At 41.4% G+C, this 17,220-nt stretch overlaps 1 protein-coding gene across 3 annotated transcripts in view; it reads right to left on the reverse strand.

Moving 5' to 3' along the window:
* The window catches only part of LOC119783915 (tetratricopeptide repeat protein 28-like), a 321,296-nt gene that overhangs the window by 23,041 nt on the left and 281,035 nt on the right, over window positions 1-17,220 (reverse strand). For all 3 annotated transcript variants that reach the window (XM_038285656.1, XM_038285654.1, XM_038285657.1), the window contains 3 exons: window positions 9,120-9,229; window positions 3,340-3,469; window positions 3,019-3,237 (listed from right to left, as the gene is read on the reverse strand). In XM_038285656.1, the coding sequence (XP_038141584.1) occupies window positions 3,019-3,237; window positions 3,340-3,469; window positions 9,120-9,229 (459 nt within the window). The remainder of the gene's footprint in view (window positions 1-3,018; window positions 3,238-3,339; window positions 3,470-9,119; window positions 9,230-17,220) is intronic.

Below are 17,220 nucleotides of genomic sequence, written 5' to 3' on the forward strand. Positions count from 1 at the left end.
TAAAAGATAAGGGTAGGCTGTCACTGCCATCTGCTAGATCGGAGAAAATCGGTGGGATGGACTGCATGCTATGTGTGTGTGCGCATGTGTCAGATCTGCAAACCTGCAAAAAAATAATCAACTACCAGTTGCTGCATGCAGACGCTGGTTTGAATTAAGCACATTTTACACAAATGTAGAAATCTTAGTTTTAAACCCCCTTTTGTTATTGATGGACCTCTTTAGAGCTGGCCATGTTTGTGTGCCAGCTGGATGCCAGGGGATGCCAGGAAGTGACAGACAGGCGATTAGCGAGCAAGTGGCACTCTCTTTGCCTGGGGTGATATTTAACGCTTTGAAGAGCTACACTGCTCTCTATGGTGTTCTTCCTGCTTACGAGACTACCGCCGGGGGGTCAAGTTCAGCTGGTTGCCTTAAAGCTCCTCTTGATCAAATGTTGAGGGCCTGTGGCTTGGGACATGAGTCACTGCTCTCATTTCCTTTCCTTACAACGGCAGCAAAAGGGACTAAAGTAGAGCTAACAGTATGGCAGCCACAGGAGGCATGTGACATGCATTTTAATTAACCCAGATCTTTCTCTGTTGCCTTAGTTAAAGAGAAATGTGACGAAAGGGGGGAGCAGGGCTTCACCTGGATATCTAGGCATGTTTGTTTTGCTTAAAACATACATAAATTAGGAAGAGTGCAAAGATTTGCCTTGAGATGGAAATCCAGAGAGAAATCTTAATATATTTATTCTTGTGGTAAGTTGTTACTCAGGTTTGGCCATGTTACAATATGTGTCCGTATTAGTTAATACGCTTCATTCGCTGATGATTTCTAGGGTGAAGAGCAAGGCAGGGGGCGAAGCCTAACATGGGAGAGGCAGGTGGCACTGCCACTTGGTGTCAGATCTGATCTGCTCACCCTCTGTCACCTGAAAGGAAGCCTTCAGGGCCTTTTTTCTGCTTTGATTTGATTCAAGTTATTTTGTGTGTGTGGCCATTAAATTACAGTTATGTACAACAAAAGATTCCCCTTTAAATATGAAATTAAATGTTGTATTCATAGATACTCAAGCATTTAAGCAGTTTTCCATTCAGTGAACTTTCAGTCCCAGGATTCCATGACGGTGGTTGATAAATTTATGAAAAGTAATACTATAGAAAGACTTTCAGCTGTAGTTAGAGCTGCAGGTCTTTTTGAGCACGGTCCAACCAGCTTTGCATGTCTAGAGACCAACATGTTTGCAATCCAATGCAAAACACCGTCAGGTTGAACCTTGTCTCAGTTTGTCAGCTGGATGCATTTTCTATGTTGAAATTGTTGTTTCTAAATACATATCTTTCTGGTCAGTGATAAAACAATATCATATCAAACCAGTCTTTTACTGATGCTTTTAAACAACCACTGCCTTCTTGACACTTTTTAAGAGAAGCCAGATTTGTGGGGTCTTTAGATTACTGATGATGTCAAGTGTTTTTCACATGAGCTAGCTCTAAGTTTTAATCCTCCAGGCCACTAGGTGGCATGTTTCAGAGCATTTCCGCCAGTGCTGATTATTTGTAAAGGGGTGGTGACGGTCGGAGAAGGCGGTACCTGTAAAAATCTATAGCCGGACTCTTCTGACCTGGAATGACCCAGTCCAAGAGGTCCAGGTCTTTCAGAGGTTTTGAAAAGAAACGCCCTCACCAGATTTAAACACATCCTATATCTGCACTGGGCTTCCCCCCAAAGAGCTGAAGGAGGTGTCTGGGGAGAGGGAAGTCTGGAAGTCTCTGCTGAGACTGCTGCCCTCGCGCCCAGTCCCGCATAAAGCAGAAGAATAGGAGTACAAGTATTTCTACTTTTTTTCCCCCTCTTTAATAAAATAAATACTTTTATTACGCATCACTCTAAATGTTCTGTGGCTGTATTACTTGAAAAGGTTGTAGCTTTGGCTTCAATGGAAACAGACGAGTTTTGAAAAAAAAAACAATAATAAAAAAAAGTTCATGATTAAATTGTTTAGGGTGAAATAAATTGCTTTTTTTTTGCAAAACTACAACGGAAACACTTTTCTTGCATTATACGAGCCACACAATTAAAGTACGGTGGAGGATTTTCGCACATTTTTAAAAAGACCCGCTCTCTCCACTTAAAAAAAAAATGCACATGCATAACCTTTGAGGGAACGCCTATTAAACGTGTGCAAGAGCGTGCATGAGCCCATTTCTCCACAAGCCCGATTTAAAAGCTTACTGTGTCCGAACGTCTGCCCTAATCCCTAAATCCCTCAATCACTATATAGAGCGGGGACTATGTTGCAGACTTAATAGTGAACTCGGTTAACTCGGCTAAGGGGGAGTGGCGGCCTATTGGTTAGGGCATAGGGCCTGAGCAAAACCCTTAACCCCACACTGCTCCCCGGGCACCGCACAATGGCAGCCCACTGCTCCCCAAGGGGATGTGTTAAATGCAGAGAAGTAATTTCCCTCTGGGATTATTAGAGTATATATAATCAAAAAAATCAAATCAAAATAATGGACCGTTCGGACGATCAATGCTTCTTACTCCCTGTTGGTCATGTAACTCCTCCTTCCCTAGAGGAGGTGCCAGCACCATCTTTGTTATTATGCCAAACAGCAAGGAGAGCTCTCCGCGCAAAGCGTTCTGGGATATATCTGCCTCTTCTGAGGCCTTTCATTTATTCTCATACACTTAGTAGACACTTTTTCTCTTAAGACCCTCGGCCATTTTCAAAGAACCCCAGTGAGAAAGGTGAGCTTCCATGACTCTCTGTAATCATAGCTCACCACATGCGTGAAAGTGCGCATGCATAGGAAAAGATAGCTAACTGGGGAGGAGCATGTAGGACGGCCTTACGTAAACATATCACCAGAATGATTGACAATTAGGAGGACCACTTATTTTGATGATCCACCCGGGAAAATAAAGTTCTAATAAGTGTTTATTGTTTTACTTTTGCAGAAAAGTTTAGTGCTCATTTGTAATTGAAATGTTTCTACTGTAATTATACCAAGCAAGGTTAATTCTTACCTGCCCCTGGAGCCAGAAGCCAGCTGTACAAATAACCTGCTGCCATTGAGAAATACAGCACCAAAGCTCTCTGACTGTTGACTGTGTCCAAGATATGCTCCACTGTTACAGGTGTGTAGGGGTCCGAGTCCTGTTGACCTGTCTGTCGCTCCACCAAGAGATCAGCGAAGGCTCGTGTGCGACCCCGCTCGGCCACAGCAAGGGCTTCGTCATGGTGGCCTGAGGTGTTAATGAGTCAATTGTTATTAATAAATAAAAGAGGCAATGATAAATGTAACAACAAAAGCAGCTACATAGAAGCGTAACATGTTTTTGACCTACCTAGGCTGACAAGGACTCTTTGGAGAGCCTGGTAACAGGAGGTTTGCAGGTCAAACAGGGAGAGTTTATAGTCGGTGCTGTGCTGGGCCTCGTGGCGGATGGTCTCGAACAGTGCAGATGCCCGGTAGAGCTGCGGGTAAACAGCACCATGAATGGTTTATCACAGCGGAAATGTACATTTAGAAAAAGTCAATAGTTATACCATTGATCAGAACGTGGATTAGGCACAACACAGACATCCACTAATGTTTGTTTATATTCAAACCTACACATAACACATTAGCAGTCATCTTTCTCTATTAAATAGATTTTGAGTAAGGTTTCAATACCTTTGAATATGGGTTTCATTTTACAAGCTGAGGATGGAATTTATCCACTAGATGGCAGCATCTCACCTTAGAGGTCATCACTTTTCAACCCTCTTTCCAATTCTGCCTCCCTTCTGAACTAACAGTATCTGGTGAATGACTGCCAAACACATAAACCTGTTCATCTATTTACCTGCATCTGGCTCTAGAAAACATGATGCTAAATATTACCTATAAGTAAGATAAATGCTTTGAGAGATTAAAAGCCAGGCTGTGTTACGAAACGGGGTCCGACTGTGAGGTTGAGGAAAGGAGGTGGACAATGGACAGGCGGGGCATCTGGCAGTCTAACCCAGTAGAGCTGATCAGGAGTGCTGCTTCATGTGAGCCTTTATTGATTTCCTATTTTTGCACTTATAGCAGCCCAGTTGGATGGCTGGTAGTGCTACAGGACTGCTCTCCAGGAGTCCAGAGCAAGCAGAGAGATAAAAAACACCTCTTGACCATAGTTCATACGGCACAAAAAGCTTCAAAACAAATAAAAGGTTACTGATAAGTATTTAACATTCATTTTAGGATAACTGCAGCTCTCATAAGTAAAAGGATGAAAAAGGTAAGTAATTTTATTCTGAGCACTTGTGCACAGATTCACTCTAGCTGATGTGGCGTATGCCAAGGTCATGCAGAAAAGTATGTCAGAGAGAATAAGAGGGAGAGGGAGGGGAACGACGAGGAACCGGAGAGTTCTGCCGCATTAGTGCTCGGCTCAGAGTGGTTCGTCTGAGGCTGATTTCACTGATGGGGCTCTGGGCTGATTGTGGCTCGTCAATCTGTTAGGGATGTGAACATTCGCCTTTGAATGAAACTAATTCCCTGCAGCATCTTTTTTCCAGGCTGATCATTTCCAGTATCACAGATGACAAGGAAAGCAAGCCCAGATGTGCTGCATTCACAGCAATGTGAGAGGCTGTGGTGTGAGTTACAATTCCTAAGAAAAGTATGGCAGGCCATTAAGGTGCATAATAGAGTGTTTAATGCTTTATCAAATAGGTTTTTAAAAAACCATGTATATGGTACATGATGTAAGACAACTCCTCCCAAACTCTTTTCTGAAGCCATGATTTAATCTATGATGACTTTGTAAAGAGATGAGATGTCAGGATATGTGTAGCATCCAGGTGAAGGCTTTGGTACAACTCAACAAGATGCTAAGGTGTTTTGTTTGATTTGTTGGCAGAAAATAACTTCAGGCTTCAATGTGTCTAAATTTAAATGAACACTGCTTGATCGTCACAAACGTTCTCTGGATTCTTCTGAAAATGTTTTCTTTGACACCACAGTCATTTTTAGGTAAACATCTCAAATATATTTTCAGCTTAAAAGGTGAGGGAAATCAATAACCTCATCTGTGATTTGATTTTAAAACGAAAGTCAACTGGTGAATCTTTCCAGTTAAATGGCTGTTTTTTGATGTAAGCTATAAGACTCACCACCTAAGTGACTTTGATCTTTTAGGTGCAATAAGTCATCAAATTAAATTTCATGCAGTGTTTTTTTTTGTTTTGGTTTAGGAAACTCTCTCTCAATTAAAGTTTCTTTAATTTATCTAAACCAAACAACAAACAACAAAACATTCTGAAAAAATTGTTTGAATTAAATCAGGTGTGGTTTTTTTCTATGATGTTCAAACACTACAAAGAGCAAAGGGGGATTTAACGGGCAGATGGGGGTATTTTCCCAGGCCACCATTAACAAGAACTGCGTTAATTAAGTTACAGATCAAGGAAAAAAACAAACTATAATTTAAGTATAAAGTGAAATAACCAACACATAGATTTACAGTAAGTAAAACATTACACTTCCATACCTGCAAAAAAATTGCATATAAACTAAAATAGTCAATAAACATCTGAAGCTGTGTGAGCGTTCTTATGTATGGTTTGGATTCGGAGGGTCATGAATAGTAGTACAGGAACCGTAGATGTTTTGGGAATTAGATTTTTTCTCATTAAACAACCTTCAACCTTCAAAATGAAAAAGTGTCGATATTCAGCTAATTTAAAAAAATGCAAATTTTTGCAATTTCTACACTTCCATGAAATAACAAAGACGATTAGAAGTGTATGGGAATATGTTTGTTCACACAATGGTAAGGTCTAGTAGTAGTAGATCAGGGGATTCATCTGATGCGAAAAAAGTGTTTCTATAGCAGTTGTTCTATACAACTTACCGTAAAAACCACCTCATCAAGGCTAAAAAAAATTTAATTACAAATTGTAGTTCATTTCTTTTTAGAAAATGCAGTGTTTCCATTTTGCTACTTTTTACCCTGATTTCTATTTAAGCAATTTGTTGGTTAATGGAAATGCAGCTGTTGGGATGAATATACATCTTGATATTTGGAGCTTAAGTATGATACCATGAGTGGGGACAATTGTGTAATATTCCCCCAGAAAAATGGTGTTTGGGTTATATGAACAGAGAAGATGGTTTCTCAAGAGATCAATTTTTTAATTTTAAGAGAAAATCTCCTAATTATCAGAATTTTCTTTGATACGTCTACATATCCTATGACCTAACAGCTTGCCTAACAACTACCAATTCAGATTGCACTACATTGTCACTGACACAATGCGGCTTTTATCTGGCATGTAGAGTGAATATCAATGTCAAGCTTAATCAGTAATGGAAGCAGAACTTGCTACATGCATACCTCTAATGATTTTTTTCTCCCTAAAATAACCTCTCGGGGGAGGTCTCATCCTCTGTAGCAGATACAATCAGACACACAGGCTTAATCTACAGTAGTCCAGTGATATTTAAGGAGGCACAATTTATTGATTCACAGTCGCAGTGATACGTACGTTAGCCCATCTCAGAGGGAGTAGGTGCTGAGGAAATAGCTGATTAGAATCAGGACTAGTCAATCACAGAGTCAGAGATGCTCACAGATGGGGCTATAGTAGACAACAGACTTTAAATATGCAGAGAACGAGCAACATAAGCTCAGGTACTCCCAATTTTTTGCTGATACTTTGCTTCTGGAATCTGAATACAGGCTTGTACAGCTGTGGTAAAAAACCAAGTCATTTACCAAGGTTATATGTACCGACAGTCCAGCTCATGAATAATCATTTGATTTATACTCTGAGGACAGAAGTGTCCTTTCCACCACAGATTTACCTCGAGAGATACAGGATGACAGGCAACGGAGAAAAAATAAAAAGAAAGAAATGCCAGTTACAACAAGGACAACATACTAAGAAGCTACAGTGTTAGGAATCTATGGCTATGTTCACACTGCAGGCATTGATGCTCAATTCAGATTTTTTGGAAATGCTTTGCCGTTCACATTTCCAAGTATATGCGACTTGTATGTGATCTCCTGTGTATACTGTATTCATACAGCTTAAGTGTCCTGCATGCGCAGTAGAGGACGTAATGACGTCACAAGCCAGCGTGCTTCGTGTTTACCGATGTAAACATGGATGTACTGCTGGAGTGCATCTGGCGCTGTTTCCAAACCTTAAAACCTCAATCTTTTCAAGATGGTTAAAAAAATACTGCTCTCCACATCACCGTCCTCCATGGTTGTTGTTTTTTTTGCCGCTTCTGTTTAGCAAGAAGCAGAATAGTGACCTTTGTCACGTATTAATGGTGTTAAGGTCGGATGAATGTGACCTGGCCGTTCAGACACAAGTTGCATTTGAAAAGATCGGATTGGTATCAGATTCAGGACCACATAGCAAAGTGGTCTTGGTCGCATTGGAAAACATCAGATCTGTGTTGTTCAGACTGTCATGAAAAGATCAGATCCAGGTCACATATGGGCCAAAAAATCATATTTGGGTCACTTCAGGCTGCAGTGTGAACGTAGCCAAGGGGACAGACCATTTTATCTGATACACCAACACTAAGTAGGAAGTAATACTAAAAACAACTAGACATTTATTGTATTTAGTCCCTTTTTCAACCAATTGTCTGAATTTCAAAAGAGTACAGCTGTAACCTACCAAGGCAGTTCCCCTATCCATCCATCCATTTTCTTACACGCTTAATGCCAAGTGTGGTCGCAAGGGGTGCTGGTGCCTATCTCCAGCTGTCTACGGATGAGAGGCGGGGTACACCCTTATCTGGACAGGTCGCTACTCCATTGCAGGGCAACACAGAGACAAACAACCATTCACACCTAAGGAGAATTTAGAGAAGCCAATTAACCTAACAGTCATGTTTTTGGACTGTTAGGAAGAAGCCAGAGTACCCGGAGAGAACCCATGCATGCTCAGGGAGAACATGTAAACTCCATGCAGAAAGACCCCAGGCCAGGAAACGAACCCGGAACCTTCTTGCTGCAAGGCACCAGTGCTACCCACTGCGCCACTGAGCAGCCCACAGCTCCCCTAAGCAGGCCTATATGGAACTTCACAAATACTACTACTACTTTTTGTTGCTCTATCATAGAGGAAAAAAAACAAAACATAAAGTACATTTAGGTTTGACACTGTAATATATAAAAAAAAATGTAAAAACAATATGATATGTGCAGAGGAAAATTTGTTTCTCTGGATGTTAGAATAATATTTTGCTTTAATTGAACACAAATTCCTCAATATGACTCACACATGAGCAAACAGGCTCTGCTCTGGTCACTACTTCGGTTCGCTCTTGATTTCCAAGCTCTTATTTCAGATAATTGCAAACAGACAAAGTTGCTTTTTGAAAAGTATGATGCAGAGACCAGGAAACAAAAAAGCTATCTGGGTCACTATGATTGTATTTACGCATGTGTATCAAAACAAAAGTGTTTTTTTGGCTAGATCTTTGAAAATGAAAGCAGCTGAAAACCATCCCTACAGACACATGTGACAGCCACCGCGGCTGGCTGGCTGTCAGGCTTGTGTGAGCATATGCGAGCCAAGAAAAAAAAAAATTAAATCTTGAGCTGCACCGTGTGGACAGACTGTAGAGAGAGAGAGGAAGATGTTTAAGGGGATATTCCATGCCTGCCAGGTGGGCAGTGGGCTGAAGGGGAGTGCATGTGTGCATGATACAGAGGTTTGGGGCTCCAGTGACAATGCTCACAGATGTAAAAAAATCTTCACTCATCTGTCACCTGTCTACTGAGATGATAGCGTTTACCAGCTCTATAGAATCCTTAGCATACTGCCAGCAGCAGTGTTCATGCTCCCTTTCTTCTCCTCTCCTGCTGCTCCAGCACCTCCGGGCTCCTTCTATCACCATAAGGTTATTACTGAGAGCTTATTTCCCACCTTTTATGTGTTTGGACATCTAACTCCACCTCTCATTTGTAAGCGTAGCCAACCTCTAAGCCAACAGATGTGGGCTTATTGGAGGTCACTTTTAACTACATGGGGGTGGAATAGCTGGAAGGAGTCCAGATCAAGGAGATGTAAGGAGGAAATGAGTCAAGGTGACTCAGAGGAAGTAGAGAGAGCGAGAAAGATGCTTTACCTGATGTTGGGCCTCCTCCAAATTCCCACTGGCCCACAGGGAGAGTCCAAGACGATGGCGGATCTTCGCCTCATCCTCGCGCCGAGCCAGCTGCTCGGCGAGCCGCAGGCCTGTCAGGAGAGAAGGAAACGGCGGCAGATGAGAAGAGGGAGCACAGAGCAGAAAATACTTTGAGCAGACTGACTCTTGTGTATCTTTGTGAGTAACAGATGTAAGCGTAGCGTGGTACTGATGTTCTGACAGCGAACAGGTTTGCAGTTTTGGCCTCAGTTGCAAGAAAACAGTTTGTGCAGAGGGTTTTAAGCATGCAGCTGCTTCGGGCATAGAGGGAAAGCATTTGAGCACTAATCGGACCGCACGGTAATCAATGCAGAGAACTGAGTGGCTGAGCAAACACAAATAGGCGTGGAATGATGGTTTAAAGGGTATCACAAAAGACATCGACAAATATTTGCAAGCACATTGATGGGCTCTAATGGACTTTATGCAAACACAGCAGAAGTATACTTTGGGATATTGTGTTTGGGAGATAGTGTAAGGAAGGGAGGCTAGTATAAACACACACAAGGTCAGAAGTATACATAGTCAATAAATCTGTAAAGATGTCAAATAAATCTTTCTAATGATGCAGTTGGGCTGTTCTTTTTCTAGGTGGATTATATATTGGATTATATACTAGATCAGATATCACTATTGAGAAGCTGCTCACATGGACAAACCACAAACCTTCTGAGGAAATGTTTTATTGTCAGATAAGAAAAAAATTTGATTTTTTTTTTGACACAATTACCATAAATATGCTTCAAATAGAGGCTTTCAAAATAAAGAAAGGTATGCAGAGGATATGTTTCATAGGACTGGTCACCAAAGATAGTGATCCCAAAATGGCATTCATTTTGGTTTTAGAATGTTTTAAGTAGGCAAACATTAGGTATCTGTATCCTTCATGACTTGAAAGCCTGAAATCTGCCATAAAAAAGGTTTTGACAAATTCTGGCAATTATCAATAGTGATAGAAAAGAAAGAGTCACATTGAAAGAGCCCAGATTAAATAAAAGTTATGCTCCTCAGCTTTTTAAAAATCTAATACAAGCCTTATTCATTGCACAATTTTTTTTCAATAATGAAGCCTTAACCCATATTAGGTTTACCCAATGTAAGCTTCTGACTGTAAACTCGGACCATTCAGTTTGTGTGTAAGATAATCTGCTGAGAGCACAGTTTGTTTTTTAACTTTAAATTTATCAAGCAGCGAGGCCAACATCATATCTTTGCATGTTTCCTCGCTATGTCTGCAGAGAACTCAGTTCTGCCCAATTACAGAGATGAAAATGCCCCTCTCTGCAGGATAATGATGAAAAAAATGGCAGCGTCTGAGCCACACAGGTGCTAAAAAGCTCATTAAGCGTGCTGCCGTTTACAACAAGCTACTTCCCATGCAGAGTCCTGTTTAACACGGTGCTGTATTCTGAGGTCTATTTCCCTCAACCTGCTGTGTGACGGAAGGGTCAAAACATGCTTTCGGTCAAGGAGGAGAGAAAAACTAGGCCAAGCCGGTCTAGTCCCAAGTCTACTTTACTCCGCTTTCCCAGAAAAACGCCTGTGGGTGGACCAGATAAGCTGAGAACAGAGAGTGTGACCTGAAAATGGCAGGCTTTTCCGCAAGTCCGGCACACCAAGCAGCCTTAGACTTTATGGCTCCTTCATGGCTGTGCAAGTTGGCAGCCTTTGAAGCAAAGTCTGCAACGGTCTTTTCTCTCTCCTTATCTCTGCGCACACCCTCCCTCAGCCTCTCCCTCTGACTGCATGTCCTCTCCCCCCATGCATCTGCTGCACTCCTGTACCTAGTCCTCTCATCTCCGAGCCTCTGTCCCCCACCGCCCCCCACTCTACCTGTTTCATCTTTCCTGCGGCGGCACTACGAGCAGTGACTCTGCACTGCTTAGGGCTCATTAGGCGCCAGAGCAAGAGAGAGGAAACAGATCTAAATTATCCTTTTCATTATCTGACAGCATCACCCCTCACTCTTCTCAACTCCATTTCTGAGCCTTTCATCTGCGCACACACATCCCACAGCACACACCCGAAAAAAATCCCTTCTTTCTCTGAGCTCCTCTGTGATAGTTCTTTATGATCAAGCCTGAATGTCAACCAACTCTATGTTTTCTTTATTCTCCAGCTGACAGTGAAAAATACATGTGAATTATGAGTCATAGTGATCTCAGCCTTTCCCCTCCGTCTGCCTGCCAAACCTTCTTTATTCATGCTACATCTTCTTCCCTGCCTATTGCGCCTTCATTCCCTCTTTTCTCCCGCTCTGTATCAGTCAGTGTCTGCCACTGTCACGTCGCGAGCCTTCGGAGCGCCCGGCAGGCACAGTCACATAGCGTCGGCTGACACGAGGATGCGGCCGTGGCTGGCTGCACCCTGAAGAGCAACTGGAGAACACTTTAAGGGCTGCCTGACAGGTGAGGGACAGATCCAATGTTGCTGCCCCAAGGCCCACACACACACAGACACACACCTAAGGGTCTTAACATGCACACATCATGTGTTAGCCTGGAGAAGTCACCTTCCGCGTGCATGAACATGACACGCACGACAGCAAAGTGGCCTTTGATCATAACCACGTGTGGAACAGTGAACAGTGGCTGGGATATTGTTGGAAAATGCGGATAACAATACGCTATTTCCACTGGGATGAAGCTCTGCTTCTGTTGTCAGGATTGTGGGGATGAAAACATGTAACAAACAGCTTAAAGCCCGGTGAAAAAAAGAGATATATCTCGCCTGACTCCCGCTTCAATGCTGCTGGTCAGTGAGAGTCTAAATGTCAGACAAGTGCCTAGCAAAAGCAATCGAAGCTTTATTTACCACATTATAACTGAACTCTTCAGTGTCCTTTATTGGGATTTAATGTGGGGAACATAAGGCAATGCAAAATTTTTGTACTAGAGGGAAACATTCATGATTCATATAATCTTTTACTTTCTTTCTTTCTTTCTTTCTTTATCTTTATTGTCATTGTCACAAGAAAAACGAAATTTTAAAAAGCGCCATCAATCAGTGCGTATGCTTAAAAACAAAAATATCACTATCCCACAATTTACACACAATATAAGAAATAAATAACAAATAACTGATACAAAACAACTAATAAGAATGGCAGATTCTCACATATTTAATGGCAAAAATATTACTAGAAACAAAAATATTTTAATAACAAAAATCAGTGAAGAACAGGATATGTTGGGATTCAGCCTCTAAGAGTAAATACTTTGAACTTTGTGCAGCAAATGCAGTTGTAAGCCTTGTATGGTTCATTTCTATCAGATACTAAAGTGTTTCCTATTCTTTACAAAAGAGTTCCAGCTCTGAGGAAGTGGATAACATCTAAGGACAGAAAATTTAAGTCTTGCTGCAAATTCTCACGCTAAAGATATGTCTGGAGTTTGATTGACCCATTCGAACACATGAAAAGGCTTAAATAATGAAAATCAGAATAATCATCTATGTTTGATTTGTACATTATAAAGAAATTTGTCTTCTAGTTTTCAAGCCAACCCTTTAGGAGAAGTGGGTTTTTATTGTGCACGTTTTTATAGTGCCGTGCACAAAGAGCATTCTAGGGCTAAGCAATTCACTGAGTGACCCAGAATGGATGTCTGTGGAATTTGAACTAGAGAATTTACAGCCTTTCCAAGACCAGACGGGCTGCTCTAACCTCTGGGTCACAAACTCCTTAAAATATTTTCATCGTATCTCTGGCTAAACCTTCGCTCCACGTTTTAACGGCTCTGCTGTCTCTAACAGCCTACATCAAGGATCGCCCTGCTTTTTTTGTTACATTCAATTTTAAATCAAAACTGACAATCAAAATGACCGGGATTGTCTGCCTAGTGGGCTAGAGCGGTGCGCTTGTGCTCTGAGAAGGTTGCAAATACCTGGGTCGATCCCCACAGCCTCAACTGTGGGTTCCTGAGCAAAACCCTCAACCTCACTCTGCTTCCCAGGCACTACACAATGGCAGCCCACTGCTCCCCAAGGGGATGGGTTAAATGCAGAGAGTGAATTTCCCCATTGTGGAACAATAAGGGGATTAACTTTTTTTTTTTTTTACTGTCCCAGCCACAGAAATGCATCCCCACAGCATGAGGCTGCCACCTCCATGTTTCACAGTAGGGTGTTATGTTCAACTTGATTTTTATAGTTAGTTTTAATTCACACACATAAAAACAACAAAAAACTGTTTTCTCACCCCTCGTGGGGTGGTATGTGTCATCCTCAAGCTCGGGTCCTCTACCAGAGGCCTGGGAGTTTGAGGGTTCTGCGCAGTATCTTAGCTGTTCCTAGGACTGCGCTCTTCTGGACAGAGACCTCTGATGTTTTACCTGGGATCTGCTGTAGCCACTCTCCCAGTTTGGGGGTCACAGCCCCCAGTGCTCCAATTACCACTGGCACCACTGCTGCTCTTACTTTCCACATCTTTTCTAGCTCCTCTTTCAGCCCTTGGTATTTCTCAAGCTTCTCGTGTTCTTTCTTCTTGATGTTGCTGTCGCTTGGGATTGCCACATCTATCACTACTGCCTTCTTCAGCTGCTTGTCCATCAACACGATGTCTGGTTGGTTAGCCATCACCTGTTTGTCAGTCTGGATCTTGAAGTCCCATAGGACCTTAGCTCAGTCATTCTCAACTACCTTAGGAGGTGTCTTCCATTTTGACCTTGGGACTTCCAGCCCATACTCATGGCAGATGTTCCTGTACACTATGACAGCTACCTGGTTGTGGCGTTCCATGTATGCACTTCCTGCCTGCATTTTACACCCTGCTGTTATGTGCTGTATTGTTTCAGAGGCATCTTTGCACAGTCTGCATCGGGGGTCCTGCCTGGTGTGGTAGACCCTGGCCTCTATTGATCCTGTACTGAGTGCCTGTTCTTGTGCTGCCATGATTAGTGCCTCTGTGCTGTCCTTCAGTCCAGCCTTTTCCAGCCACTGGTAGGATTTTTTGATATCAGCCACTTCTTCTATTTGTCTGTGGTATACGCCGTGCAGCGGCTTGTCCTTCCATGATGGTTCTCCTTCCTCTTTCTTGTCCTGACTTTCGGTTTTCTCTTGCCTGAGGTATTCACCAAGCCATTTGTCTTTGGGCGCCATCTTTCTGATGTACTCCTGGGTCTTAGTTGTTTCATCCTGGACAGTGGCCTTGACACTCACTAGCCTTCGGCCTCCCTCGCTGCGCTTGGTATACAGTCTCAGGGTGCTGAATTTGGGGTGGAACCCTCCATGCATTGTGAGGAGCTTTCTTGTCTTGATGTCAGTGGCCTCTATCTCCTCCTTTGGCCAGTTTATTATACCAGCGGGGTATCTGATGACTGGTAGGGCATATGTGTTGATGGCTTGGATCTTGTTTTTCCCATTCAGCTGACTTTTCAGGACCTGCCTTACTCTTTGTAGGTATTTAGCTGTGGCAGTCTTTCTTGCCATCTCCTTATATATATATATATATATATATATATATATATATATATATATATATATATATATATATATATATATATATATATATATATATATATATATATATATATATATATATATACCAAATCCTTCTGAACTCCCTTTCACATCCCTCAACTGTCTTATCAGCCTTGGTCTTCATGCTGATGTTGGAATGCCCATAGATTTTCCCCATCTACTGACAAAAACTGGTACCATCATATCTACTAACAAGGTGAACCCAACAGGCAATAAGTTGCACAGTATGTTATGTGTGAGTTTAAGAGTAACGAAGCTACATCCTTTTTGACAAAAATATCTAAAAACCAGTCATCATTATCTCATATTCCAGCTTACAGTTCTTTACTCTCTCCCCTTTTTTAGTCTCACAAATAAATTACCAGATAAAACACAAATGTGATCAAGTGTCAGGAGTCCTACTTTTGCAAAGAGATTTATAAACATCAGTATCTTATTGGTGTGATCAAATGGAGAAGTGTAAACTAGGGGCAATTTTTTGTTCAGTTGTTTAAGCAGTAATCTTTATTTTTTTTAAAGAAGTAGAGGGTTTGAGGAATGCAGTGCAGAAATCCATGGCAATGACCTTATGTTTGAGAAACATGGAAAAAAAAAAGTTTCTGAAAGTTTTCAGAAAGACCTTGTTATTAATTCCCAGCTTTTACAGGTTGGAAATAAAAAAATAGGGGCATAAAAAAACATGGGAACCAAATTTTTAATAACATTTTTTAGCAGTTTTGAGTTGTAGGGAGCTTGTATTTTTTTTTTCTGCACAAGGCTACATGTTCAGTTAGATACTCTGTTGGTAAAAAGGTCTTTCTCTAGGTACTTTTATGATGTTAGGGGAGGATAAGTTGCTACTCTTCAAATTTTTCTCTCTATTAATGGAATATTTCCTGGCTGCAGCGAAAGCCCAAAGCAGTATTGATTTAAAACTGAGTGTAACCATCAAGCGGATAAAGTTCTCATTGAAATTTAATGTGTTATGTCCAAACCTCTTCTTCCCTCAAAAGTATCAAATGCAATGCTTCTTGTTTCTGACCTGTCCTGACTGTATTAAAATTCCATAGATGCTAACTTTAGACATAGAACCTTCTGGTTAGGATGCATTGTCTGTTTGTACAATTTGCTGCATTATTAATAAAAAAGGAGTAGTACGTTTCATAAATGGATGAAATATCAGTCACAGGGTTGCTGCTATGGTGTGGAGGTAGAGCACATCACCCATATACCAGCTGTCGCAGATTTGAGTCCCAGTCCTGCTGACCTTTGCCCAATGTCGGTCCCCTCTCTTGCGACCCACTTTTCTATCTCTATACCTTAAAAAATAACAAAATAAAGGCCACTACAGCCTAAAAATAATCATTGAAATATCAGTGACAAAAATCTGCCTGCTATAAGGCATCAGACATTTTTATTAACTTTATTTCTACTATATTCAAACTGTTTGATACACATAGCAGCCATTGATGAAATGCCTCAACTGGGCACTGAACCCATTTTTTGAAAATGATAAGTTTTACCTTCATTTACCCACCAGAGACAAGACTGAGAATAGCAACTTCTTTTTCAGGGTATGCCCTATTTAAAACTGTCAACAATAAAATGCTTTTTTTAAAAGATAAATAGAATTTCTGATGCTTACAATTTGTTCAAAACAATAAAAAGCTAAGAAAATGACTTCACCAAATAGATATGAAGGCTCTGAATAATTGTTAAATATTTTTTATAAAACCTTAGCCTTGTGAGACCATCCTGATTTCGCGAGCTTTCAAGGTTTCAGTCGCAGATCAGTCTGGCTACTTTCCTTTAAAGAAAATTTCGAGCAGTTCACCAAATGAACGTCCAATCAGCGTTGGCTTTGAGGCGGGTTGAGGTGTGACGCAACGAGAAGCGCGACAGTTCAGTCTAAAGAACATGGCGGCTTCAGCCGATGAAACTAGCGTTATCGTGGCTATCGAGCAAGTTTTATCGGAATTACAGAGTATTTCTTCACTGAAAGAAGAGCAAAACACTGCTCTGGAGGCTTTTCTCAGAGGAAAAGATGTTTTTGCTCTTCTCCCGACTGGTTTCGGCTAGAGTTTGATCTATCGATTGGCTTGTGCCTGGCTTGTGGTTCTGTTTTCGTCGTCGCTCTGTTAGTACGTCATATGCTTCGTTGATCTGATTGGTTTATTTGGCCCGTCTATCACCAACATAGGCCAATCAGCTAACCAGCATTTTCGCCCCTTCCCAAAATTACTTCAACGGAAGGTTTCCAGATGTCTATGCGGAGCAAATCCAGCAAATCCATCTGGCGGAGTCCGGTTAATAAAACCCAAGATCCTTGATTAAAGGAAGAACCTGACATTAGATATAAGCTTGTTTTGTCAGGTGGTTTAAGTTTTGTCAGGTCTGCGTTCCACTTAAAACTTTTAAACAATCACCCTATACCTATGGATGCTTTCAGCAACATGAAGAATTTTGGAGTATCCCTTCTCTAATGTTAACCTCTCTGACAATGCAGACCGTTTAGACTCTAAGATTCAACTTATTTCTGCTCAAAAAAAAAAAAAAAATGCATATTTAAATAGAATTTAAGTTT

The sequence above is a fragment of the Cyprinodon tularosa genome, unplaced genomic scaffold (genome assembly GCF_016077235.1).
Source record: "Cyprinodon tularosa strain WSP-4 unplaced genomic scaffold, ASM1607723v1 ctg214, whole genome shotgun sequence".
Lineage (NCBI taxonomy): Eukaryota > Metazoa > Chordata > Actinopteri > Cyprinodontiformes > Cyprinodontidae > Cyprinodon > Cyprinodon tularosa.